At 41.1% G+C, this 25,438-nt stretch overlaps 1 protein-coding gene across 15 annotated transcripts in view; it reads left to right on the top strand.

Annotated features, from left to right (window-relative positions):
- The window catches only part of tenm4 (teneurin transmembrane protein 4), a 97,556-nt gene that overhangs the window by 51,379 nt on the left and 20,739 nt on the right, over positions 1–25,438 (top strand). For 8 of the 15 annotated variants that reach the window (XR_003889951.1, XM_029843496.1, XM_029843492.1 and 5 more), the window contains 13 exons: positions 2,523–2,624; positions 3,267–3,461; positions 4,884–5,084; positions 7,134–7,319; positions 8,748–8,774; positions 11,086–11,232; positions 12,039–12,255; positions 14,800–14,919; positions 18,853–19,114; positions 20,060–20,327; positions 20,425–20,568; positions 22,811–23,060; positions 23,425–23,445. Coding sequence is in view for 14 of the 15 variants with exons in the window: in XM_029843496.1 (XP_029699356.1) it covers positions 2,523–2,624; positions 3,267–3,461; positions 4,884–5,084; positions 7,134–7,319; positions 8,748–8,774; positions 11,086–11,232; positions 12,039–12,255; positions 14,800–14,919; positions 18,853–19,114; positions 20,060–20,327; positions 20,425–20,568; positions 22,811–23,060; positions 23,425–23,445 (2,140 nt within the window). In the remaining variant the exon portion in view is untranslated. The remainder of the gene's footprint in view (positions 1–2,522; positions 2,625–3,266; positions 3,462–4,883; positions 5,085–7,133; positions 7,320–8,747; positions 8,775–11,085; positions 11,233–12,038; positions 12,256–14,799; positions 14,920–18,852; positions 19,115–20,059; positions 20,328–20,424; positions 20,569–22,810; positions 23,061–23,424; positions 23,446–25,438) is intronic. The other 7 variants (XM_029843497.1, XM_029843503.1, XM_029843506.1 and 4 more) reach the window with 3 other exon arrangements.

The following is a 25,438-nucleotide window of genomic DNA, read 5'->3' as shown; positions in this document are numbered from 1 at the left end:
AATTAAAAGCTCCTGGGCCAGAGTCCATCTGTGACAGGGGCTGTGCCAGGCAGCAGATCGATGAGAAGCTGTCCTCAACACCAATGTACACGAAGTGAAGACAGGGAATAGATGCCCTCTGCTGTGCCAACAACAGACATAATTCAATATTTCATACAGCATATGATAGAACACAAGAAGGTGATTGTGTTGGCATGTGTACACTTTTACAGATTTTTTTTCTTAACGAGGTTCACGTCCTCTGACGTTCAGTACCGTATTCTGTGGAGCAAATTGGAATGGAGATATTTTGGAGTGGAGCGCAGTATGTGAAACACAGCTTGAACACTGTCTCTGCTCATCTGTATCAGGACTGATCTGCCCACAGGAGGGAGGAATGGGGCCCTTCTAAAATGGGTCACCAGTTAAGTGCCCTTCAGCAGAAATTGAATCTCACCAACGCCTGAATTGTATTGAGCTATGCAGGGATGGTGTTGACCTTCAGTCCAGCCGCTGAGATTCATGCGAACAAAATCCAGCGCTGATGTAGAAACCTTCTCATGAGCTAACAGTAACAGTCAGACTATTTATTGATGGTGTTTTTGTTGTGCTTTACCATCACCAGGCACCTCTTGCTCTTTATGAGTATAAAATAAAAGGTTCGCTTCTCAAACTTAGAAACGTCTTGATATATCGGCAGGGAAAGAGCACCAATGTCTTTAGTCTGGGCTGCTCCTCATTAGTTGGCTGCAGATCCATGCCAATGTGAAATGTGTCCTTCTGAATGTTTTGTATCACTGCCCTCTGGAGCATGAAGCCATTTGTCCCTTCTGCCTGGTGCCAGACATGCCTCAACTCAGACAAGGTTTTCTATGCTGCAAAGAAAGGCAAAGCGCCAGCACCAAAGTCCTCTCCTATCTCCTATCTGGCTCTGCTGCAGAGACTTTCTCTGTGCACGAGCGTCTTAGAGCACAGCAAAGGCACAGATTAAACCTGCTACTGCTCTGCTCTGTCCCCACAGTCTGGAGAGAATTTCACAATAGTTAACTCCCTTGATATGAAGGGTAATGAATTTCAATGAAGCTCTTCTTGAATCTGTGATTTATGCGTTGGCCTATGTTGAGTGTGTAGCTAAGAGATATTCATGAAGTGCGCAACCTGCTCTCAGAGGAAACAGAGGCAATAGGCACAGGGAGGGCCTCGTCCTCGAAGCAGGAGCAGCATTCAGAGCACTGCATTTCCCACCTTTTTTCCCATTTGTTTGATCGGCACATGAATATCATACACCAATGCACCTCCCACGTATACATACTGTACCTCAGTTTGTTGCAAACATTTTTGTTGGGCGACCAAAATTTGGAGCAAATGCTGATTTACCTCCCTCACTTACTGGATCGTCTTCCACACTTATTCAACACAGCAAAGGCCTGCAGCATGGAAAACATCAGCACCAGTCCCCTACACACTGCCTGTCCCCCCCACCCACCCCCCCACCCCCATCTGTCTGTTCTCTCAGACCCTCAGTGATGATTGACTCTCTGGGGTAAAGGGAAGCTGAATCCATGGCTCACATTTCTAGCCCTTTGTGGAGTACAGAGATTCTTTGTGCAGAAAGTTTGGCCTCTGTGCTTCTGCTGCCTGAAGGCGATGGACAAAGCGGACTGTTTGTCAGCATCATTGTGGACCTAAATCAGTGAGAATCGTGTTTCAAACTTCTGCTGTTGTTGACCATCCTTGAAAAATAAAGTAAAATAATTCCTTTCATCTCCAATAAACTTGTAGGTATGGAGATGGTAAAAGGAAAATTGTATTGACAGTTTATTAAAGTGGACAGAGTCAAGGATAGTTTTCTTATATCACTTTTAGAAAGGTTATATCACCCATTGCTCTGCGTACACCAAGAACGGACCAGTAATGGTGAGAGCTTTATCAGATCTTTGTGTGCAGTTAACAACCATGGCATAATGTTTCCAGGTCATCTCTTCATTATTAGAGGAGCCAGTGATACATCATAATCCAACACATATTAAACACATAGCTCTAGTTTTTGAGGAACTCTGTATTTTGGGTTTTGTGGGGTTTAGAATTATTGGCACATGCCTTTGATTCCTATCTTGACACAGCTCACCGTGCAGCTCTTAGATTTATATTCACCATAATCCACCATATATTTAGCACCTCTGCTGATATTACACCTTGTAAGATTCTTGCTCAGCCATCTGACTGACCCTGCGATCAGTAGCAACAGTGTATCCCATCAAAACAGCTCTGAAACATGGTGCATTTTAATCTGTTCCCATGACTGTTCTCCGTTTTCTTAACCTTTGCAAATCACAGATGAGCAAAATCAGTTTTATTCTTTCATTGAATGATTTAGTGCATAAACACTGTCTTTAAAAAAAAAAAAAGAAAGACATGTTGACAAGATTAAAGCCGGGGCTTTATCACTGTTGGAGCACAAGAGCGACTAATCAGCCCAGAGAAAATGAGTGGGTTAAAAGTTGTATTTCAAAGCATAAAAGCTCCTGATTGCTCTCTTGCAGACTCTATTGATGACTGCCCCAGTAACTGCTTTGGGAACGGTGATTGCGTTGCTGGAAAATGCCATTGCTTTTTAGGATTTAAGGGACCCGACTGTGGGCGAAGTAAGTCACATCATCTGCAATATTCTCCTCCTGAGCTTTAAAATTTGTCAAGTTATATTAGTTGACTGACCAGCAAGATGGTCAACAAATACATACAACATACACAACAATACATACATACAACAAATTTTTGCACTTCAGTAGAAGTAAAAAAACATTCTCTTTTGTTCAATTTAGTAGGAAGCACAAAAATGTGTGCTTCCTACTAAATTGAACAAAAGAGAATGTTTTTTTTCGAGTGTGGTTTTTTTAATCAGGAACTAGAAGAGAGTGCTTTTGTTTTTCCAGCGGAAAATCCCAAGATGAGTATTTTTTTTATAAATCACTTATTGTCTGAGTCAGAGTTTTTGGCAGAAAAAGCACATCCAAAACATTGCAAACAATATAAACAAACAAGGGTGATTACTGCCAAAACAGACATCCTGTTTTCTTATGTTATTCATGTGCTATTATCACTAAATTAGCTTCTCAAACCCCAGTCTTTGTTGGGTTTCCATTGAATTGAATTCTTCAGTTCAGTTGAAAGTCAACTTTGGTTAGCATCTCATTCTCAGGTTGAGGCTTTAATACACACTCACTACGCTTTGAAGCTCTGGTTGGAGGGTCCCTTCAAATGGATGTGTGCTGTCTGCTCTTTCAAAGCTGCCTGTCCGGTGCTGTGCAGTGGAAATGGTCAATACCTTAAAGGTCGCTGCATGTGTCACAGCGGCTGGAAGGGCTCTGAGTGCGACATTCCCACCAACCAGTGCATTGACATCACATGCAGCAACCATGGGACCTGTATCGTGGGAACGTGCATCTGCAACCCGGGCTACAAAGGCGAAAACTGCGAAGAAGGTGACTATTTTTATGAAGTCGTGCTTATTTGTCATTTTAAATTGTGTGCAGTATTGATGCTATAGCGCAACTTTTTAGACTTTGAATTTTAAAAGGAAAAAGCACAAATGCAGCAGCTATTCAATATTCCAGCTACACTGACACTAAAGACAGAAGATGGGATATGAAGAGAATTATAGTAATAACACTTAACACGGGCGTTTTAGGTAACTTTGCTCATATAAAATGTGAATTATTGCTCGTTAACTTAATGGAGATGGCCTGTTTATTGGCTGAAATTCAGTCAAAGAGCTTGATGTTAATCCATTAGGAAGTCACACACATCCATGATGCTGGATAAGGCTTGCCCAGATAAGATTGAAGGAGCCATTGTGTTTGTCAGCTCTTGAAGGCTCTCATTTCAAGATGAAAAATGAACCCGGAGACTTTGATAAATGGGGTTTTGTGACACCCATAGGCCCCCATTCTATTTTTGGTGGATGGTTATCCATAAGCAGTGAAGGGGAATGTGGACGAAGGCCCTTTAACATTTTTACCTTTTTCTAAATGACCTTCAGGCACAGTGATTAATTGCCAGGAGAGAGTTTCTTGTCAGTTAGCTTCTGATCTTTGGGCCTTGCACCCAAACCATCTGCTAAGAGGCACAGATCTTGTTTGTCTTACTATAACAGGCTTTCTCCCCATTTATGTCCTGGTAAAGGGAGCTACCATTGTGCAGCCTGCTGCTCTCTTTGGTCAGCCATGGCTTGTATTTGCTGCCTATTTGCCATCTGTGTTCCATGAAGATAATGAAGATAATGCCTGGTAGAAACTGTATCATTGCTTGCTCCCACAACTTTGGTGCCAAGGCTCAAAAGTAGAAATTCATTTGATTTTATAAATATATATAATCTACCTAATTAAAGCATATATCAATTGTAATGTTTGCAACCAAATTTAACTGATGAATTGATCCCATGTATAGAAAATTATGCATCACATGTATAAAAAGTATTTACTTTACCAGCAGGTGCTGGTCGTTGGTGGTTCTTTCTTTTAGAAGTCTTAACTGCTGTTCTGTTTTACTTTTTACTGTTTTATTTTCTTTATCTGTTTTGACCCTTCATGTAAGACATTGTCACTTCTTGGATGAAATTTTACATTTGAGATAGAAGGAAAGTGCCAGCTTGAGTGTGGGCAGTGGACTACCTAGAGGTCGGTGCCATGAGCCTCTGTGTGAGAACACACATTTAATAAGGAATTTAAGCTATGTTTTTGTTCGAAATGTCTTTGTTCTTTCTACCCAGTTCTTATAATAAAGCTAAGATGGCTGATTAGGCAGGTCTCATTGTACTCTAGCATAAAAACACAGCAGGAGGCCACTGAAAGACAAAAACAGCAGGTGACCATTTGTTGAACATTGTCGTGATGCAAACCTTTTAGTGGACTGCATGGATCCGACCTGCTCCGGCCGAGGGGTGTGCGTCCAAGGAGAGTGCCACTGCTTTGTAGGATGGGGAGGGCCAGGATGCGAGAGTCCCAGGGCCTCCTGCATGGACCAGTGCTCCGGACATGGAGCTTTCCTGGCAGACACAGGAACCTGCAGCTGTGATCCCAACTGGACAGGCCACGATTGCTCTACAGGTGAGAAAGATCAAAAGAGAGTCAACACTGTCGGAGGGTACTGAACGAGCACCAGGCACACAATTAAACACTGAAAACACTGAAAATTGAATCAGCTTTTACTGGTTTCTACAATCCTTGATATAATTTTAAAGTAGACCTTAATTAAAACATCAACTTGTTTCTTTATTGTACCAACCAATCGATTGATAGAGCCTGAAATCATCAATTGACATGGTTAAATGTTTAATTAGTTTTATTTCTTATCAAGGTTTGTATGTTTTAGTTAACGTCTCAATAATTCGAAGAAACGCAGGAACATTATCATCCTTAAGGATAAAAATCCTTCCATTATTGTTAAAACTTCACGGCCTGATTCTTTATCACTCACTGTAGGTAAATGCCTGGCTCAAAGGAAGCTGAAATATAGCAAAAAAATAATCTTTTATTCATCGTGTCTCTTTGCATGTGAAGGTGGAAGCCATAGAAAAGAGGAAAACATGAAGCTCCGACAGTGTCAGAGCAATGATCTACTGCAGCTTGATGCTGTTTCTTGGGTTCTTGCGTACAGCTGGTGATGCCTTTTTCTCCTCTGGAGAATTGTAAACATTGTGTTTATTTTATGCATGGGGAGTGTTCGCTCTGGCAGTCAAACGGACTGACCAAAAGAGCCACTTTCTAGAATAAACTTTGTTGGGGATAACATGAGGTATATTTCACTCTTGCTTTTTGTTTAGGAGTAAACACGTAAGAGGTGAACAACAAAGAAAGAAAGCTACATGAGTAAATATCATTATTGATGTGGTTCTACTGGCAAAATAAAATATTGTCCCAGCCTTCATCTGCTGTCATCTAGACGTGGTTTCTATTCACATGGAATATCTGTAGATTAAAAGTCTGGAAGCCACTTGGATCAACGGCTGCTTTATATTCCAAGCAGACACCATGACCTATTAGGTAATCCTGGGGATTTTGAAGGAAATGGGCAGTTAGTCTGCGTTTGCCTAGCAGAGAAAAAGCTTTGTAAATGATGATGAGTTGGCTCTTTATCCACTTTCATCCTACTCATTGTAGACCTTTCTGTGGTCTAATACAACACTAAGCCTGGGAGTGGGACAGCACAGCTAGCGTCTTATAACCTTGTAGAGTTTAGGCGAAGAAAGAGATGGAAAGATTTCAGTGTATCTTTTAAGATTATTGAATCCCCAGTGGTCTTAAGTCACAAACTCATTTTGTTGGAGCTTTGGAACAGTGCAACCAATGTGAAAACAGTTAGCCATTATACTGTTACAAGCCATAAAAGTATGCCTGAGGTTTTATGTCCTTTAATATGTGCATTTCCATGCTATTTTTGCCCTTTTCTCACCCAGAGGAAAGTTTGTTTACACAGTCTGTTAGTGCAAATGGTAATGGCCATCAAGAGGGTGGGAGTATTTCTCACCATGGACTCCTTTGGCCAAAGATAATGAGGATTTGCCTGCAGGCTGCGATTGCATCTTTATCATGTTAAAGCTCTTTCCTTTCCTTCTAATCAACAGTTGTCTCAGTCAATTTGCGTCTGACTTTTCAGGCCAGATTTCATGGATTCTTACATCCATATATGAAAAAGCTATGAGCATGATATTTAATGGAAATACATCTTAGAATTTCTCTGAAATGGTTGTACTGATAATATTTTTCCATCTCTGCCAGATGACTTTTTTTTAACTGCCCATATTGCAAACTTAGGTGACTTTATAAAGAGAAGAAGAGGCAAAGCCAGGAATAAGTCTGCTTAGGCCAACACAATCCATGTCTTTTCTTTGTAATGGACTTATTAGATTTGTATTGTCAAAAAGGATTGCTCCTCATGAGGTGCAGGAATTTCTTTTCAGCTGCCATCAGACAAGTTATTGGAGCGTGGCCGTCTTTCCTTGACAATAAGTCTTGGATTCCTCTTTTCTTCACTCCTGTTGCCTTTTCGAATTACTACCTTCTCTTCTTATGTCATCCCAACTCCAACCCCCTTTCCTTTCTGCCTGTTTCCCTCACGTTCTTTTTTGTCTTTTTCTATGTCCCTGTCTCCCACAGAGATTTGTGCAGCCGACTGTGGTGGTCATGGCGTTTGTGTGTCGGGCAGCTGCCGCTGTGATGACGGCTGGATGGGCTCTGGGTGTGACCAGAGGGCGTGTCACCCGCGCTGCAATGAACACGGCACTTGCAAGGATGGAAAATGTGAATGCAGTCCGGGTTGGAACGGAGAGCACTGCACTATTGGTAGGATGGGAAGAGGGGTTGTATGGTATGGGACTTTGGGTATGTATGTCTCTTTGGAGGGACTTAAGGGTCAACACAAATGTAGCCGGGCTGTTTGCTTGTGCGTTTTGTGTGTATGTGTGTGTGCGTGTGTGTGTGTGTGTTTGTGAGTGGGTGAGTGTGAAGTGCTGGGTGTGAGGGGAAGGTTTGACTCAGAAAAGAGAGGCAAAAGCATGCTTAATTGAATTTGTGCAACTCAGTAAAGCATGAACAGGTTTACTCAAGGATCGGAGGCTTGCCTTCATGCATTTTAATGTGGGAATGTGCTAAGGTGTCTTTTCATTTTAGCCATCCTTTTCCTCATCTCTTTCTTTGCCCCCTTTTCACTCACTATTAATTTCCAATGCTGATTTGCAAGTCATTGTGAGCAGGTCAAACATAACCATTAGCAGTTAATCTATAAACGCAGGATTTTTAAACCTGGAATAAATATGACATACTTCCAGCTCATCCTAAATCAACTCCTCCTCTGCCCTTCATTTAAGTACGACTTAGAGTTGTTGAAAGTTGTGTATGTTGTAAAATATTCAAGTTACTCTATATTGTTCTATGGAAAAATCGCTTATCACAAAGAAGCAAGCCCAACAACGATCTCCCTCCACAGCAATTCACTGATTAGATTTTTGAAAATCACACTTTTCTGATTTACTTTACTGATTGACTTCTTCAGTAAATACAGCTTGAATACACCTAAATTCAAAAGGATGACAATTGTCTCTCTCCTGTATACTGTAACTTCCACAGTAGCCAGCTGAGGTCTGAGCATTGGACATAATTATTTTGCTGTTGCCCTTCATGACCTTTCTATAAATGCCATGTTGCTGTGCTAACGACCTTGACAGATATTCCTCAGTGAGATCGATTAGAAAGTCAAGGTTTTCCACATTAAATCAGTTATTATTGGGAGGTTGGAGCAGCCTCAACCACAAATATCTGGAACAAGTACTGGTGCCACTGATGACCTCCCTGTCCGTACATAGGTGTGAAGAATAAAAACATTTTTGTTGGAACATCGCTCCTCAACCCTTCTATAAGAGATTAAACTGTACTACAAACCCTTGTATCTGTGTATCAATCACATAACTTTTGAAATCGCCCCCTGAGGGAAAAGACCGATATTTGATGTTGTTGCTCCATATCACGTTTACCAGCATTCTTAATCTTTTTTATTGATGTCTTTTATCCTCCTCTGTTTCATATCAGCCACGCTGTTTTTCATTGCAGCCCCCCCCCCCCATGACTGTTTTGTTGGTTTGCTTGTAATGCACGCTTTTCCTCACACGTTTCCATTTTTTTCCCTTCCGTGATGCAAACTAACACTTTGCTGTCTTGTCATGAAAGTGACACTGTTCAAACCTCCCTTATATGTCCTGTCTTTTATCTCCTAAGCTCACTATCTGGATAAGGTAGTGAAAGGTATGGCATTCCTCCTTCCTTCTATATTTCCCTCCTTTTGTAACACCACCAGCATCAACAAATCATTCATGCACCCCATGTTTCTGCCCTACATGGACATTTTGCAAAAAAATTCCTGGTTTCTCCAACCCCTCATTCTAAAAGGGCCTCATCTCCCATCAACCATTTTTTTTAACATTTTGTCACACAGTAATATCCACTTAGCACTTTCACACCTGGTGATTCGTTTGTGTGGCGTTGGTGTCTGGAAAGAGCATTGCTGGGAAACGGGAATCATAACCTGTGTCATGCGTTTATAATGAGCGTGCAGTTGTGAGCGGGGTCTAATAGCTGCTTAGGCCACATGCTCGCTAATTAACAGAAAGCATGGTCTGGTTGGTGTGTGTCCCCCCGAGTATGGGGTGAAGGCTCTGTAAAGCCACTGGTGCTGCTTGTACTAAACTTTTTCATTCTCACTGTGTGCTGTGATACCAGGCGGTCCTTAGCTGGTCCATCAAGGCACCGCAGTAACAACACAACCAGTGGCAAACCTGGGTGTCTGATATCTTGAGATGGTTTCCTCTCAATGTGTCTGCGGGGATGAAATTGAGTCATGTGATTATTTTTTTTTTTTTAACATGCCCCACCGTATTAGGGTGCAGCTCGTGTGTGTTTATTTCTCCGACAAAACCTGCGTTTGTTCAGAACACAGCAAAGATTGATTGGCATTCACAACAATGCCCTTAACATCCCTGAGCAGTGGTTGTCACAAGACTTCCATACTGGGAGGTTTTCCAGATGGGTGTCACCGCTGAGGGTGCTGTTTGGCACTACGTTGAAATCTTTTGAGTAATCATTCTGGTGCAGACGATGTCTGCCCTCCTGTGGCCAGACTGCCTTTGGTGGCAGTGCCTCTGACCTCCCCTCTCATTCCTCTGACCTAAATCCAGCTGAGCATCCTTTTGACATTATATATTGATGCATATGCAGCAGATTAGGTGATCCCCTAAGACTCCCTCGGCTGCCTCATCAGGCCTGTCCAGCTGTTACTGAGTGGATACATGCGTGTGGAGCCATACACACTGTTTTTGCATTATTTTTTTTATTTTTTTTAACTGTCAGTAGGATAATGATTTTGGATCAAATTTGAGTGTTCATTTTCTTATGAACGTTTTTCAACCAGGTTAATTAATTTGTTCAGATCAGATCAGTGTGTCATTGTTATTAATTTAATGTTATATAATAATAAGTAATAAGAAAATACAACAGCAACTGGGGAAGATATACTGTCATTAATGCTCAACAATAGTACAATAAGCACATGAAATGTGCAATTTACATAAATAAGCATCCTTAGACTATTTTTTTCCCCTTGCATACTTATTTGATTCTGTTAGAAATAACCTATTTCTTCCTTAAACTACCATTTTGTCCGTCTTTACTCTCTGTCTTCCTTTGCCTGTTTCCTCCCACCTCTACTCATCTTGTAGCCTCGTCTCCTTAGTCGATAAAATGGGTCAGCTTAACATCCGTTCTATCAAGACACCTCAGCAACATAACCGGTGACAGACCCGGGTGTTTGATATCTTGAGATGGTGCCCTCTGAGTGTGACTCAGGGAGGGGATAGGCATCATAAGATAAATGCCCTCGAAAAAATGGGCAAGATAAGCTCCTGATGTTTGGTCCTTTGAATATCTACCGAGAGAACGCGTCACAGGAATGCTTCACCTGTCATTCTGATTCCCATAGGGCCAAATTCTTCCAGTCTTCCATATCATACTTTACATCGCACTGCAGCAGTAACCTTATTGAAAAATAACAATCTGTAGAGTAAATAATATTATACATCCATTCTGTTTATTAATGCAGTTTTTCTGTTTTTGTTTTGTTAGTTTGTGCAGTTTAATCTAGACACTAGCAATGCTGCAGTCATGTTTGAAATTCACATTAAAACAGAATTAGAAGTGGAGCTAGCAGCAAACTGACCTCATTAAATACACCAGGCTAGTCTACTATAGTAATAAATGAATATTGATTTACAGGATCCCTCTTATCTTATTACACCACAAATGGATATTTGAGGCTCCAAAAAGGTGTATCAATGTAATCAACTTCAGCAGAAGCTCATTATAGCCACAATTGTCCATTTAAAGTCTTTAAATCAATTACATTTGCTGTTATCACGCAACTGCAATAAATGTAATTAAAAAACTAGACACTATTATTTGTTTCATGTCTCCTTATTCTGTTACAATTGGACAGCGATGATTGTGTCTGTAACTTATGAAACATTCAGTAATATCCTTGTCTTTTTGCTATTTTGCCACACAGAAGGCTGTCCTGGTTTGTGCAATGGAAATGGTAGGTGCACTCTGGGTAACAATGGTTGGTACTGTGTATGCCAGCTGGGCTGGAGGGGCGCTGGCTGTGACACGTCTATGGAAACTGCCTGCGGTGATGTCAAGGACAACGACGGAGGTAAAAATCACCAACATCACACTGAACAAGCGTCTGTAGGAACACTTCATCAGTCACAACTATAGCATTAGGAGCACTGAATTTTCAGAATATGCTAGGCTTTTGTGCTTTGCCCTATCTCAAGTACACTGGTGCATTTGAGAAAGATAAATGACTCAGAGACTGTTGCTAGAACAACAGATTGTATTTTTTTTATCGGAGAACATTGTGGCTGGCATGAGTTCCTGGCCATGCATTGTCCTCAGGAGTATGTCTCTGTCCTCTACGTAGCCTCGGGCAGAGCCAGCCACACACTAAGGCAGCTAAGAGGCTGCACCACTCCTTGGGGGAGGGGGCAAGTGAAAAGCGTGACTTTTTATTCAACCAAAATGGAATCCAGGATGGAGATATACCCTTCCAAATTTTATTCATGCAGCGGTTGTTTGTCTGTGCATCACAGTGTAGAGACTATAGGACTCTGACTGGTAAAGATAGACACTGCTGGGGATTTGACTGACTCCTGGCTGCAGAGTTTATTTTTGTCACACATATGAGAAGTTGGGCCCCTGAAAGCAAGGGGTAGAGCAGATCCAATGACCCACTTCAATAAAATAAAGAGCATTGTGCGGCATCTCCTTTTATTTCATCTAGATTAGAAATAGAAAAACCAGGAGCGGCGCTTGTGGTGTTGAAGTGTATTTCAGGATGAATCACGTGTAGCGGGGATGTGCTCAGGCTGTAAAGCAACAGTCAAAATGAATAATGTCTCAATGAGTCAAGCTTATACAGTGTGTTTGGCATCCTCTTCGCTTGTTTGACCTTGTCAGATGGCCTCGTGGACTGCATGGATCCAGACTGCTGTCTTCAGGCAACTTGTCACACCACCTCCCTGTGCGTGGGCTCCCCAGACCCCCTGGACATCATCCAGGAGACACAGCTGTCCTCCACTCAGAGCAAACTACAGACTTTCTACGAACGAGTGCGTTTCCTGGTGGGCAGGGACAGCACCCACGTCATCCCCGGCGTCAACCCCTTTGATGGAAAGTGAGTCGTTTGTACATGGTACATTGTCCATGTTTGTTGGTTCCATCCTTTCTTATTGCACCTATTCACAGCCACACGGTATTCCACAGACAGGAGGGGGACTAACCCAAAGAACATTCACCAACATCTTATATTCATGCCTGTTTCTCCGATTCATCTGTGGCCCTTTCCCAAAGACACAGCTCATGACACACAAACTGCGGAATCTCGGGTGGTTTCGTAACAGGGAGGATGACAGTCAAAGTCCCAAAAGATTTTCCTTCCTCTTGTTTCCTTTTTCACTTTCTCTTTTCATCTTTAATCACTTGTGAGGGTTTGTCTCCGTATTTGCATCCTACTTACTTTCATATCCTCCTCATCCAGGCTAACTATCCTCTCGGGGTTTAGACAGCAGTCGTCACAAAAAAGGAATGTAGAACAAACTAAGTTAGAACATGTTCAAGACACAGTTCTGTCTCAGTTAATGCATTTTTATATGTTTTAAACAATCAATTCCAACTTCACCGCGTGCTGTTTGAGCCTTCATTGCTTCCTGTTTTATTTTTATCTATTAGCATTTAAAAAAAAAAAAAAAGGAAAAATCAGTTTAAAGGTAACAGGGAGAATTATTTCCAGTAGAAGATATTACTGTGCAGTTTGCCACTGTAATATTAATTAGTTATATTTATTAATTTGGGCAGATGCTAACGGGATGTGAGAAACAAGGACCAATTTATTCAGGTTGTTCATCATCTGAGGAATTACTTGTTATTAACGTGTCGTAGCAGTGTAGGTCGCTGCGTCAGAAAAGCACTTTTTGTGACATTTTGCCTTGCTGACATTTTTCTGTCGTTCAGGAGCCACTTAACATTTTGCAGTTCTTGACTGGACATCAGCAGCTGAGTAATAATCTTGTCTCTCTCACAAGAAGGTGGAAGCATAAATAAGTAAAATCAAGAATTCAGACAGCTGCCGGATCGTGGGCCCTGCCTTACCTAAAAATATCAGTGACAATCTATTATTCATGCTTAGTATTCGTTCCCCACCCACCGACAGATATGAGCAGTTATGACAGGGGTTCTGGGCTTCACGTCAACCTTGTGTGTCTTCCTGATATCCCTCCTCTGGACACTTGATCACCGCTTTATTGATCCAATAACCGCTTCCTCATGCTGATAGACATGTTAGCTTGCTATTTCTAATGTTTCGCACCGCAAAAAGCTGCAAAGGTGCCACTAAATGAAGCATCTAGCGCTGCATGAAACGTGATAATTGACAATTATCCATGCGAGCCGTCTCTTATTTTATCAGATTTTTCTCTGTAAACTTATACAGTTTTTTTTATTTGAAATCATAGAGCACAGGGTCCTGTACCTAGTATTTGAAATGCTAGAAAAGATATTTTTTATTCAAATTTACTCAGTATGGTGGAACAAAGTGATGACTTTGTGAATTCTCTCGGATTTGGAGAATCTCATATGGAAGGGAGGTTTCTGGAGGAAATACATTTATTTCCACTGCTCCTTTTCGGCTGTATTTGATGTCAATATTTAAATAATTTGTCTTGACGGCAAGGGATCTTCACCCCATGTGGTTCCCAGTGGCAGGAAGGAGATAGTTCCACTTTCACAGCTCCATCGGAAGAAAGTGTGAATGATTGCCCCTTCAAACAAACCTCTAGAATAAACTGTGGGCATGAACGATTAATCTCATGCAGCCATGCCACCACTGGCTTAACTGTAACACTAATTCTGTGTAAATGCATTCTGATAAATCTGTCAGGGATCCAAAAACTATATCTCCTCGCATGTTTACTGGGTAGTGTTGGATAGCCAAGGTCTTCTGAAGGGGACTGGCCCTAATTAACATAAAACTGGGTTCCTAGGGACCAGGGTAGTGTAGGTGAATGATCTTGCCTCTGGTAAGGACATGTTGAGGGCGACTGCTAACATACCAGTGTTAATTGTTTCTCGTTTGTGGCAGTGTTTAATACCCAATTGTATTAGAAAATAGCCACGACCTAATGAAGAAGTTGCAGCAAGGAGCCGGCCAGTGCTAAAGACGAGGACTTGATGTCGAAGATGGGATAAAACATGGTCTAAATGTCAGCTCACTCAGATGAGGGATGAATTTGAATGATTCCCCAGTTTTGGTTGCAAGGACTGGTGATCAGATCTAATTAATGTATATTCTGGAGACCTGATGTCAGCTTGGAAATCTACCTGCGTCTTAAAAACCACCCAAGCGAGTCTTGCGATTGGCAGCCCCATTATTTTGCTCTCTTGTGTCCTGTAATGGAAAAGATAAACCCTCTTTTTTAATTAGAGCAAAAGCAAAATTAAGCTTCCTTATCTCATTATCCCCCCATTCTTAATAGAAAACCCCCTGAGATGCCGTAGGAAGATGGGTCGTTCAGTTATGGCTTCTGCTTAGTTGTGTACAGTATTTTATATCAACATTTTGCTGCATTACAGAAAGAAAGGAGTCCATATTGAGACATTTATCTGTCTGTCCATAAAGAAAATGTTTAATGTCCCTTTGTTGCTCTTCCTTCACCCTTTGCAGCCATGCCTGTGTCATTCGTGGACAAGTCGTAACCTCGGATGGAACGCCGCTGGTCGGAGTCAACATCAGTTTCATCAACAGCCCATCCTACGGTTACACGATCACAAGGCAGGATGGCAGGTGAGAAAATCTGACTAACACCATGGGGCTGCCATGGAAACGCCAGTCACTGCTATGACCTTAAAGTGGAATAGGTCTCACCCTTTAGAAGAAATGAATTCGTTCATAAAAAAGGAGCAAAAAATGAGACTCCCCAGTGCAAACTGTGGTACCAGTGGTTTGCCGGGTTCGTGCTTGGTTTGGTCCAGTTTAGGAGCTCTTGGCTTAGATCCCAGAGACTCAAACAAAGCCCTTCTGTTACTCACATAAGTTATGCTTCAGCAGCAGCAGGGAGGAGGGAATCAAATGCAACAGTTTAAAGCAGCTCACTGGGGCTTTGAAATATAGTTCAGATGAATATTATTAATTTGACACTTTTGAAAATCAAGTAGACGTTTAAGTCTGAGCTGCAGAAATGCTATTTGCCTCTAGTTTGTTTCCTCTGTTGCTCCAAACTAATGATCCATATTGTGCAATCCGTGAGATGAAATATAATTATTTCTTTGAAGCCAGTGCACTAAGTGTGTTGAACGACAAAAAAATTGCCATTATTATCCTCAATTGCACACAATTTCTCTCCTGGTAGTGACATAGAAATTAGTATTCAGTATAGCAATAAAATCGAATCCAGTCTGGGTTTGGATTTTTGGGAGCTTCTTTAACCTGCACTGTTGTTTTTCCTTAATGAAGATCCCGTGTACAGGAGCTGCATTTGTCAAGAGTTTTTATTCTAATCCTGCTGCATTCCGAGTCTTACGGCTATGAGTACGTCTGAGTGTGTTTGGATTACAGTAAAAGAACCTTTGGAGCAACATGCACAGTAGTGAGTGGGTGTTTGTGACTGCTGCATAATGTGGGAGAATATAAATACCCCCAAGTAAAAGAGTGATATTTACACAAGGACTGCAAGATTTCCTCCATCTGCATAAATGAAGAGATCCGAAAGCTTTTGGCAGTGCAAGCTGACACCAAATTAGTCCACTCTGAATAATAGCAGAGGTTTCTCTATTTCTTTCCAACTTTTGATCAAAACATATATAGTATTTTAACTATATTTGCATATGTTAAAGGAGCTTATTAGTGAGGATATGGCAGTTGTCCTTCAAACAGTACAGTTTCTCAGAGAATTTCTGATGAAAAAGAGACACGAAAGAGCCGCCTTGACTAATGTTTTTTTTTCTGGAGTCTGTTTTTGAAGTGTCAGTTCCCAGCCGCTTCCTTAGTTGTTAGACCTTGTGACAAACCAATAAGTTAAATGTAGTTGCTAAGCGCCACCCCCCCCCCCCCACACACACACCCCCCCACCCCTTCATGATCCTGTCTTTTCATCCCAGCTTTTTAACCTGGAATCAGGGATGAAGGAACTCATTCCACCCGTATTCTATCCGCATGGCCGGTGTTATCGGTGGTTCACAAATTTAACAACACTGTTCTCAAGTTGAACGGATGGATGACGTAGAGATGGGTGATATGCATGAAGCATAATTACACGTGATAACAAATTCTAAGAAATACTTATACACAGCTCCATAGTTTAATATATGGCAATATCTTTAGTCCCCGCTTTAAACTAGTTTTTTAAAAGACCTGTCATTTCCACCTCATCGTCATCACCTTCCTCATTTATTTTATGTGCTCTAGCTCTTCACCACCTTTCTCGTTTAATCTCACATTGCCTTTAAGCCTTTTCCGCTACACTGGCTTTAAGCCTTTTCCACTGCACTGGTTGTCCTCATCTAGAGTATATCCTTTTTGAATTTGCACATGTACCATTTGTGTTGTGCATCACTCACAGAAAGTTCTACTCCCATCTTCACCTTCCTGTAGAAATGAAACCATTCCTCCGCACCATTTATGTGTTTGGCTGCTTAAACATGAAACCAGTCTCTGGCCATTTTAATAATTGGTAACATAATGAGAATTTATCGTAGAAGTGTCCCAGTGACTCAACTTGTTTTGTCTAAGTGAAGTTTGTTTAGTAAAGCGAAGGAGGAATATTTAATACCACACTCATAAATTAGTAGTTTGAGCACTGAGAATATTTAAATATTTAAAGTCTGCAGTCACGTATAAGCTGGTCTGTCCTTGACATCAAGCAGAGTTCAGTTCATTGTCAGTAATACATTAGCTAGAAAAGGTTTGCGTATCATTTGTATGAGGCTTATTGAGTTCATTGGCAGGCTAAACTCTTTGAGCTTGATGCATCTTCTGCGGGTATAAACACACGAGGCTGTTGTAGCTAGCTTAATAAGTTTTGTCACATGGCTTAAGGCTGTTGTCATGATTGAGCACAACCCGTGAATCCCCTCATCGATTGGCTGCTCTGGCCATGACTATCTGTCTGGAAACAGTTTGAGCATGCATAGCCTGAACCTTCCAGGTGTCAGGCAGACTGAGTGGCTGCAGCTGTCCCACTACTGATGGACCCCAGCACCACAAGTGTACCACTATCACAGATCCAATACTCTTCAGTGCTGCTGGACCCACTCGCTTTCCCAAAACCCACACATTAAACTTTTTATCCCTGGAGCCGACTGCAACCTTGGAGTTTTTCACTCTACTTAGTTTTGATTTAAATGGTTCCTAGTGTTCTCTTTCATACCTGGAACACCCTGCAGATATGAAGCTTTAACAAATCCACACAGGCCTTTTCTTTTCTCGGATAAGTTGGTTTTATTATCATCTTTAGATTATTATCAAGTTTCTGATTTTAAATGACTTTTCTGAACACGTCAGTTTGGCTTCCAATGAGGGTGTCTTTGGAAATTATGACCTGGCAGAACCAGATTCAGGGTGTGCTGCTGTCACCTTGGAACAGATGATGAAAATGCCAGTTATGCTGTTTACTGAGACACTCGGGCAACCACCTCTTAAACGCATGTGGATGGGGTCGTATTCCAAGGGGTTTAGACTGATGATTCACTGGATGCTCTTAATGGAGGGAGGCAAACGCCTGCTTTATGAAGGACAAATGATAGATGTGTATAAAACTATGGACACAAAAAGAGTTCATTACAAGTGTGTAGAACTGAAATAATTATGTCTACTATTTACAACTGGAAAATACAGATTATTCTAATTATTTTTATTTAATGATTATGTGCATCTGATATTGTGATCATCTTGAAACTTGCTGTTTCTAGAAATTGTTGACTTAACTAAACACCTCTTTCTATATTTTTGTATTTTGATCAGGTCATTACCTTTTTCAAATTTCCAACTTCGTTGTGCATTAACGGAATGGGCAAAGTTGTGCATATTATAATAAACGTATTTTGTTTGCAGAAGCTAAATAAAAAATCAGGTTTTCTTGCCAGATGGCTGGCTGATTAATGTTTATTCCAATTTGTAATTGTGGGATCAAACTTAAATAGTTTCTTAACTTCCTGGATGGAAATGTTTAAGGCATGCTGCGCAATGTCTCTGCAGACCAGGACGGAGCCCAGTGGACTAAATTTGGAATATTTATAAAGATATTTATTGGCTTCCCAGCCCACTGACAGCTTTGGCAGTTTCATCATTCATCATCACACCATACCTGGCTGCCAAAAAGAGACAACTAAAACTTTTTCAGGCACTTGATGAGGGGAATAACAACTGTAAATCAGTGGTGCTCTTACCTGTTTCCTTTTGCCCTAAACTGGTCTGATTCACTGCTGTACAGTAGCGACCATTAGCCCCAACTTTAATATATGCCACAGAAATGCTGAAACTGTTGAGTGTTTATTTTCTAGGTGTTTATCTTCTTAATTAAAAAAACAAACAAACAATTGAATCTGCCACCATCATACCTCATTGCAATAAGTAAGATACTTGTCCTATTTTGAATTTTTCCTCCAAATATGAGATTAAAAGCGTCACCAATGCTGATTTTTCATGGTTATTGTTGATTTTTTTTCTTCTTCTCTGGTGTTGTCAGCGCCCTGCATTACCTTCTGCATTTCTCTGTTCCAGCTTTGACTTGGTGACCAATGGGGGCATAGCAGTGGCCCTGCACTTTGAGCGCGCACCATTCATCACTCAAGAGCACACTCTCTGGTTGCCGTGGGGACGATTTTTTGTCATGGATACCATCGTCATGCGGCATGAGGAGAATGATATTCCCAGCTGTGATCTCAGCAGCTTTAGCAGGCCCAGTCCTTTGGTGTCCCCAGCTCCTCTCACTACATTTGCTGGGTCTTGCTCTGAGAGACGCTCCGTTGTTCCAGAGATCCAGGTGATTAACATTCCTCTTTTCATTGCACTGCAGGTTGTGATCTGTATGGCTCTACTCCAAATGATTTATGCAACATACCTTAGAGATTCTCTGGCAACTAGCTATCACGTACACGTGTAACAGTAACAAGGTTGTGGCAGCACCGGGATGTTATCACTCCAGCGTAATTGGTGGGTGCAAACTTGGGTAATTTACAATGTGCAATGGGCTGTTTCACTGCAGAGCAACAATTATTACCCTGCACAGTCAACAGTCAGGATGCTTTTACTTTCCTGGCTTTTTTGTCTCCCTGGTTGAGCGTGTATAGATTCATGTTCATGACTGCATGTCTTAAATGTGTCTGTGCTCAGTGGCTGTAAGTCAGGTCTACATACCAAGAAGGACTTTGTCCTCTTTGCTTTGCATTATAGTGCTTCTTGTCTTTACACTCCTTGAGCATTTTGAGAACTTTATATCATTTGTATAAAAAGGTTATGTTATGTATTAACCAGACATGACTATAGTGTGAATAATACTGATGATAACAGCAATGATGATGTTTGGTTTTTTTTTATATTTTGAAAAGTACTGCAGCACAGAGGTACTTTTCAAAATGAATGTCTGAATGACGAACTAGAAATTGAGGGTGAGTGAGGCCAACCCCTCATTCACAATATCATTACAGCTTATGGATTTATTCTCTGTGGAAATCATCAAAATTAACAGAGTTCCCTCTGGATAAACACTTTTTATTATCACTCCATTTATTAACTCACAGAAGGACACCTATTGATGTCAGCGTTACACAGAGTGCAGAAAAGAATGCAATCCTAAATTAGTTATTGAAGGTCGGCATAAATAATAAAAAAAAAAACATTCTTTACTGAATACTCTCTATAGTAAAGTCTCTAAAAAATACCACTAAAGTGTTTTGCCAATGTTAAACTTTTCTTTTTTCTTTTTTAGTCCCTACAGGAGGAAGTTCCAATCCCAGGAAGTGATATCAAGTTCAGCTATTTAAGCAGCAGGACTGCAGGTTATAAGTCGGTACTCAGAGTGACTCTTACTCACTCTACAATCCCTTTCAACTTGATGAAGGTTCACCTCATGGTGGCTGTGGAGGGCAGGCTATTCCGAAAGTGGTTTCCTGCAGCCCCAAACCTCTCATATGATTTTGTGTGGGACAAAGCAGATGTTTACAGCCAGAAGGTGTATGGCTTGTCTGAGGCTTTTGGTAAGCAGTGACCCTTGGACCAGTAGGGTGCATGATTTTGCTTTATACATTCACAGTTCACTAATTATTGCTTTGTATGTGTAATCTCTTTCCTTAGTTTCTGTTGGTTTTGAATATGAGTCATGTCCAGACTTTATTTTATGGGAGAAGAGGACTGCTGTGTTACAGGGCTATGAAACCACCGCCTCCAAACTTGGAGGGTGGACTGTAGACAAGCACCATGCATTAAATATCCAGAGTGGTGAGTCAACTTCAGCCTTTATTGTTTTCATATCTGCTTGTTACGGCTCATTCATTCAATTACCGGCTCAGGAGCTAATTTCAGCTCAAAACTAACATGTCCGTCCAACTTTAGGTGATGGTTTAAGCGTGACTTGACTTGTCATCTCTGCACGGTGCACGCTGCAGCCTTTAATTCAGCACTGCCACGAGTCTCAGATAAATTTGATGTTTTTTTTATTGCCGTTAGAGGAGAGGGACAATTTTCTCATTGATTGGAAATTACATATCAAAGACTGAAGTGAGAATGAGGAGAATAAGAAAACGGGAACAAACTTCAAGCAATAGCTACCAGTGATTGAGTTGTGCACGAAAGAACTCCCGTTACTATATTTGATCACGGTGAACTTATTCAGGTTGGATATTCCATCTGCAGGAGGAGACCTGCTATGTGATCTCAGATCTCAGCATGTCTCCTGCCCGTTCTTCAGCTCCAGCTGGCCCTTTGGAACCTCTTTGTCTTGTTCATGCTCTGCATTTTTAGGATCATCTCTAATTTAATTGCCATCAGTCTGTTGCTCCCAGCAGCAGCAGCTCATAAGATTAAATCACGTCCCAGGAAGGGGATGCTTGGCTGATCTTTTCTGATAGACCAAATGTTATGTTGCTCAAACAACTCAGGTCACTAAGTACCAGCAGAAGCAGAAAAAAACTTTACCAGATGTGCAGATGCTGAATATCAAATATGATTATATTGATTGGACACCAGAACCATGTTTCATTTACATATTTCCCAAGTGAAGTTTGGCTCTAATGGAGACAAACTGTGAATATGTGCTTCTGCATACCTGAATTCTTGCAAATCATTGTTTCTTAAAGGCCTGTTCTTCTTTTTTGTTTGTTTCATACATTAAACGGGCAGTGATACGATGGCACAATACGCTTTATGATAAGGGTAAATATTGTCGTGACCCATGAATGCCAGGAAGTTTTTGGCTGTCATTCAGGTGTGAGCTGGAGCCTCTTTCCATCTGCTAAATGCCCGTGTCCACCTAATATTTATTTACGGAAGAAATGTGCAAGCTGAGTGTGAGAGCCAACATGAAGCAATGATGTGCTGAGAGAAGCAAAATGCTGCACTGTGCTACACATTTAATTTCGCTACATCTGACTCCATGCAACAGTTACATTTATTTTAAAACAAACAAACAAACAAGGCACCTAATTGACACCTAGCTGTCGCGTGCCGGATCCAGTTTATCTGCTCTCAGTTCATTTCAGTCAGTCATGATTAAATCTCAAGGTAGACTATTATTTTTATTTTTTTGTGGCCAGGAACAAGGACACATTGATTTTTGTCCTATGAACACGGTAAAGTCTCCTTCCTGGAAGCAATTGGGAAAAAGATGATGTCTCTTAAAAATATGACATGAACAATAGGACTACGCAAGGCATTGTAAACCTTGAGCACATGAGCACATATAGTAATACAATACAGTGAACACCTCTTTACACTTGGATCATCCTGGGCAGAGTCATTTTCACCTGCATTTTTGCAAATATAATGGATGGTTTTAAGGAGAAAAGCGAATTAACAAGACTTGTTCAGCTGTTCAGCACAATGGGTTTGATGGTGGGTCCATGGTGGACTGTGGATCCTTGGAGGGCCACAGAGACCTCTATGCTAGTCAGATGTACCTAAACCGCTATTGGGTGCAGGGGTGAGCTCTTCACACCCTTTGTCAGGGCATATCTTGGTTTCAAGGATCCTGGGATCCTTTTCATACAGGACACTGCCCCTCTGACTGGAGCAAAATTTCATTTTTGTCAATATAAATGACAACTAATGCCAAATAAGTGTAAGAATGTGTTAGCTGTTGCTTGGTGAGGGAGGCCTTGATGCTATTGTTTGCTAGACCTGAATCCTCTGGGACATCACGTATTGTTGCAGCCACTTCTGCCGTGTTTCACCACAGACGGTCGAGGAGCCAAGTACGAATCGGATCCATGATTTGGGTTTCCACTCATCTTTCTGGGATGTTTGAGTACCGTATATACTCTTTGGAGAAACAGTTCGGGCTTCAAGGGCAGACTTTAGGCTGTACACAAAGGCTGGACCCTTTCTTCAATATTTCTCCTCTAATGATTTCTTTTATATATATAATAAATACCTATTATATTGTAGTGATTATTAATTACACCTGATCTGCTTAAGCAGTTGTTATCATATGTCACTTCAGTACTCATTTCTTTTCCTTCTTTAGGTATTCTTCATATGGGCAACGGCGAGAACGTCTTTATCTCCCAGCAGCCTCCTGTAATCGGCAGTGTGATGGGAAATGGACGCAGACGCAGCATCTCCTGCCCCAGCTGTAATGGTCTTGCTGATGGAAACAAGCTGCTGGCCCCAGTGGCATTGGCCTGCGGGTCTGATGGCAGTTTATATGTGGGAGACTTCAACTATGTGAGGAGGATTTTCACCACAGGGAATGTCACAAGTGTCCTGGAGCTCAGGTAACTCGAGAGTAACCCCCATTCACTCAGGACCTTGAGCTCAGATGGGCCTGCTTCTAGATTAGAACCCATTGAGGTCAAATGAAATAGACAAAAATGCCTTAAAGGCCCAGGAATGATGGTTCTGTCTCTCTCATCCACCTGTATCAGCTGGACTTTGGCTGTGATATGGGTTTTATGGGATAGAATTTATTGGTAACACAAACTATTAGGGACAACATTATATAGGCCAAGGCATGGTTTATGTTTCAATAGATTTTAGACGAACATTGTTTCACTTCTTTCTTAAACTCTATTCACTAACAACTAACATTTCCTCCTTATCTTTCTTTCAATTTCTGCTGCTTTTGGCAAATTTTGACAGAAATAAAGACTTCAGGCATAGGTAAGAATTACAGCATTTGTTTGAATATATATAGAAAGTGTGTGTTGAATACACTCCATGTTGAAGTGATTATTTCAGCCCGTTTCAAACATACAATTGTAAGCAGCTTATTATTGCTCTGTGTCTGAATATAATAGCTGGATAATTCTCTCTCTCTTTTTTTAACCCAGCGGTTTAGGGATTCATTAACACGCCCGTTGTCTATTGTAATGCTGGAGAATTTTTGAGAGTGTTGCTACTTCTTTGCTGCACTATGTCAGGATTGATAATGCAGATCAAATTTCATCATCATCAGCTGAATGTCCTAGAATTACTGTGGGTAATGTGGGTGTGGGTCTAAGATCGTGCGTTTGAGCGTATCTCTTATTATTCCAGTTGTGGGTTAGCATTATACAAATTTCAGAGTGTGATAATAAGTCTGATTTTCTGCCACACTGGTAAAAACCGGTACTGATGCTGTTGTACCTTTTCAATGACCACACAGAGTCAATAGATTTGATTTATAAAATTTAGAAAAAATGTTATTACCGAATTTGAAAGGTAAAAAACCTTGGAAAATAGCAGTGAAAAATGTTGGTTTGGTTTATTGACTAATAAGAAGCCAAGTAATGGATATTAATCTTTAAAAAGCTCAGCGTTGTCCTTCTTTTTGGTCCTGACTACAGATGATTTGGTGCAGTACTAAAGAAAATTGAAAACACTGTCCTATTGTTCTCAATACATTTACAATGGGCGGCTTTATCCAGGAATCCCAGCATGTGTCTGTCAGATATGCCTGCTGCTTCCATTTACTGTATGTGTAAACGTGCAGCACGACAGGGAGGTGGCTGATATCACCGTAGTGTTCACTGAACCCAGACAAAAGGATGCCTCATCCGTGCTCCCTACATTGCCGTAACAGCATGCAGCAAAATCCAATTATCTTAGACAAAAAAAGATGTTGTCATTGAATATAGATGGAGCGTGTGGCCATAGCTCAAGGTCAAGGAATATCGTCTGCTAGTTTCAAACACTGTAGGGCGCCCCCACTGGTACATGCACGTGGGAGCTGATAAGCTTTCAGATTGCATTGAATGCAAAGTGAAACTGAGTTATCAAGGCTTGAAAATAATCTGTTCTAAGACAGACAGTTTCTGCTGTAGACCATCGTGTCGCTCGATTGATCAGCCGCCTGCTGATTGTAACAAGTGTATCTGAGAGTTCTTGTGGCGGCAACTCATAATTAATTTACTGAACATTCATTTATATTTATATTCTAAACAGTGTCAAAGATCCAGCGTACTTCTTACTGACTGCTTTAGAAAAAAGAAAAGCCTTGGACTGCCAAGAGCCTTAAGGTCACTTGAACATTGGTCTTTATCTCCTTTGAATGACAACCTTCTGACAGGTCTTTTCAAAAGGTTTATCTGCCCTGGCAGGAGTGCACAGAGTCAGGCTGACTGGAGCTAAACTGGAAGCACGTTCCCGCTGGAGTCAATGCTAAAAGCTGTAGATTCTCAATAAAAACAAAAGAAAAGCTGCAACAAAAATTGAGCTTGGTTGCTGGATTTGGTCCATTTTATTGCCAGTCGTAACAGATTTTGCACCTCCGTGTTTGTGATGACCTGTTGGCACCAGTGGAGGATACCAGTAGATTCCGTCTGTGATGCCACATCAGGATTGGTTATATTTGGCTTTGGAATGTTGCTGTTAATTTGTATTTCTTTTCAAATCAAACTCTCCGAAGGGAGCAGGTAAAACAAATATGCTTCTTTTATTTCTTTACTTGAACCCGAGCTGCTGTGGATTCACATTGATGTTTTGTTCTCTTGTTTTTAGATCCAATGCACCAGTAGACACTGGTTTTATTTGTTTTCCCAACCTTGTCTCCCACATTATTACTAAATGGCTGCCTCTCAGCACTTCTTGTCTCCATGGTTTCTGGCTTTAATTAATATATAAAATGCTATTCATCCGCTGCTGTGTTTCATAATGGTGAACACATTATGAGACA

Source organism: Takifugu rubripes, chromosome 11 (assembly GCF_901000725.2).
Source record: "Takifugu rubripes chromosome 11, fTakRub1.2, whole genome shotgun sequence".
In the NCBI taxonomy this organism is placed as follows: domain Eukaryota; kingdom Metazoa; phylum Chordata; class Actinopteri; order Tetraodontiformes; family Tetraodontidae; genus Takifugu; species Takifugu rubripes.
Note: the sequence above shows the minus strand (reverse complement) of the source record. Positions and strands in the feature narration are given on the sequence as shown.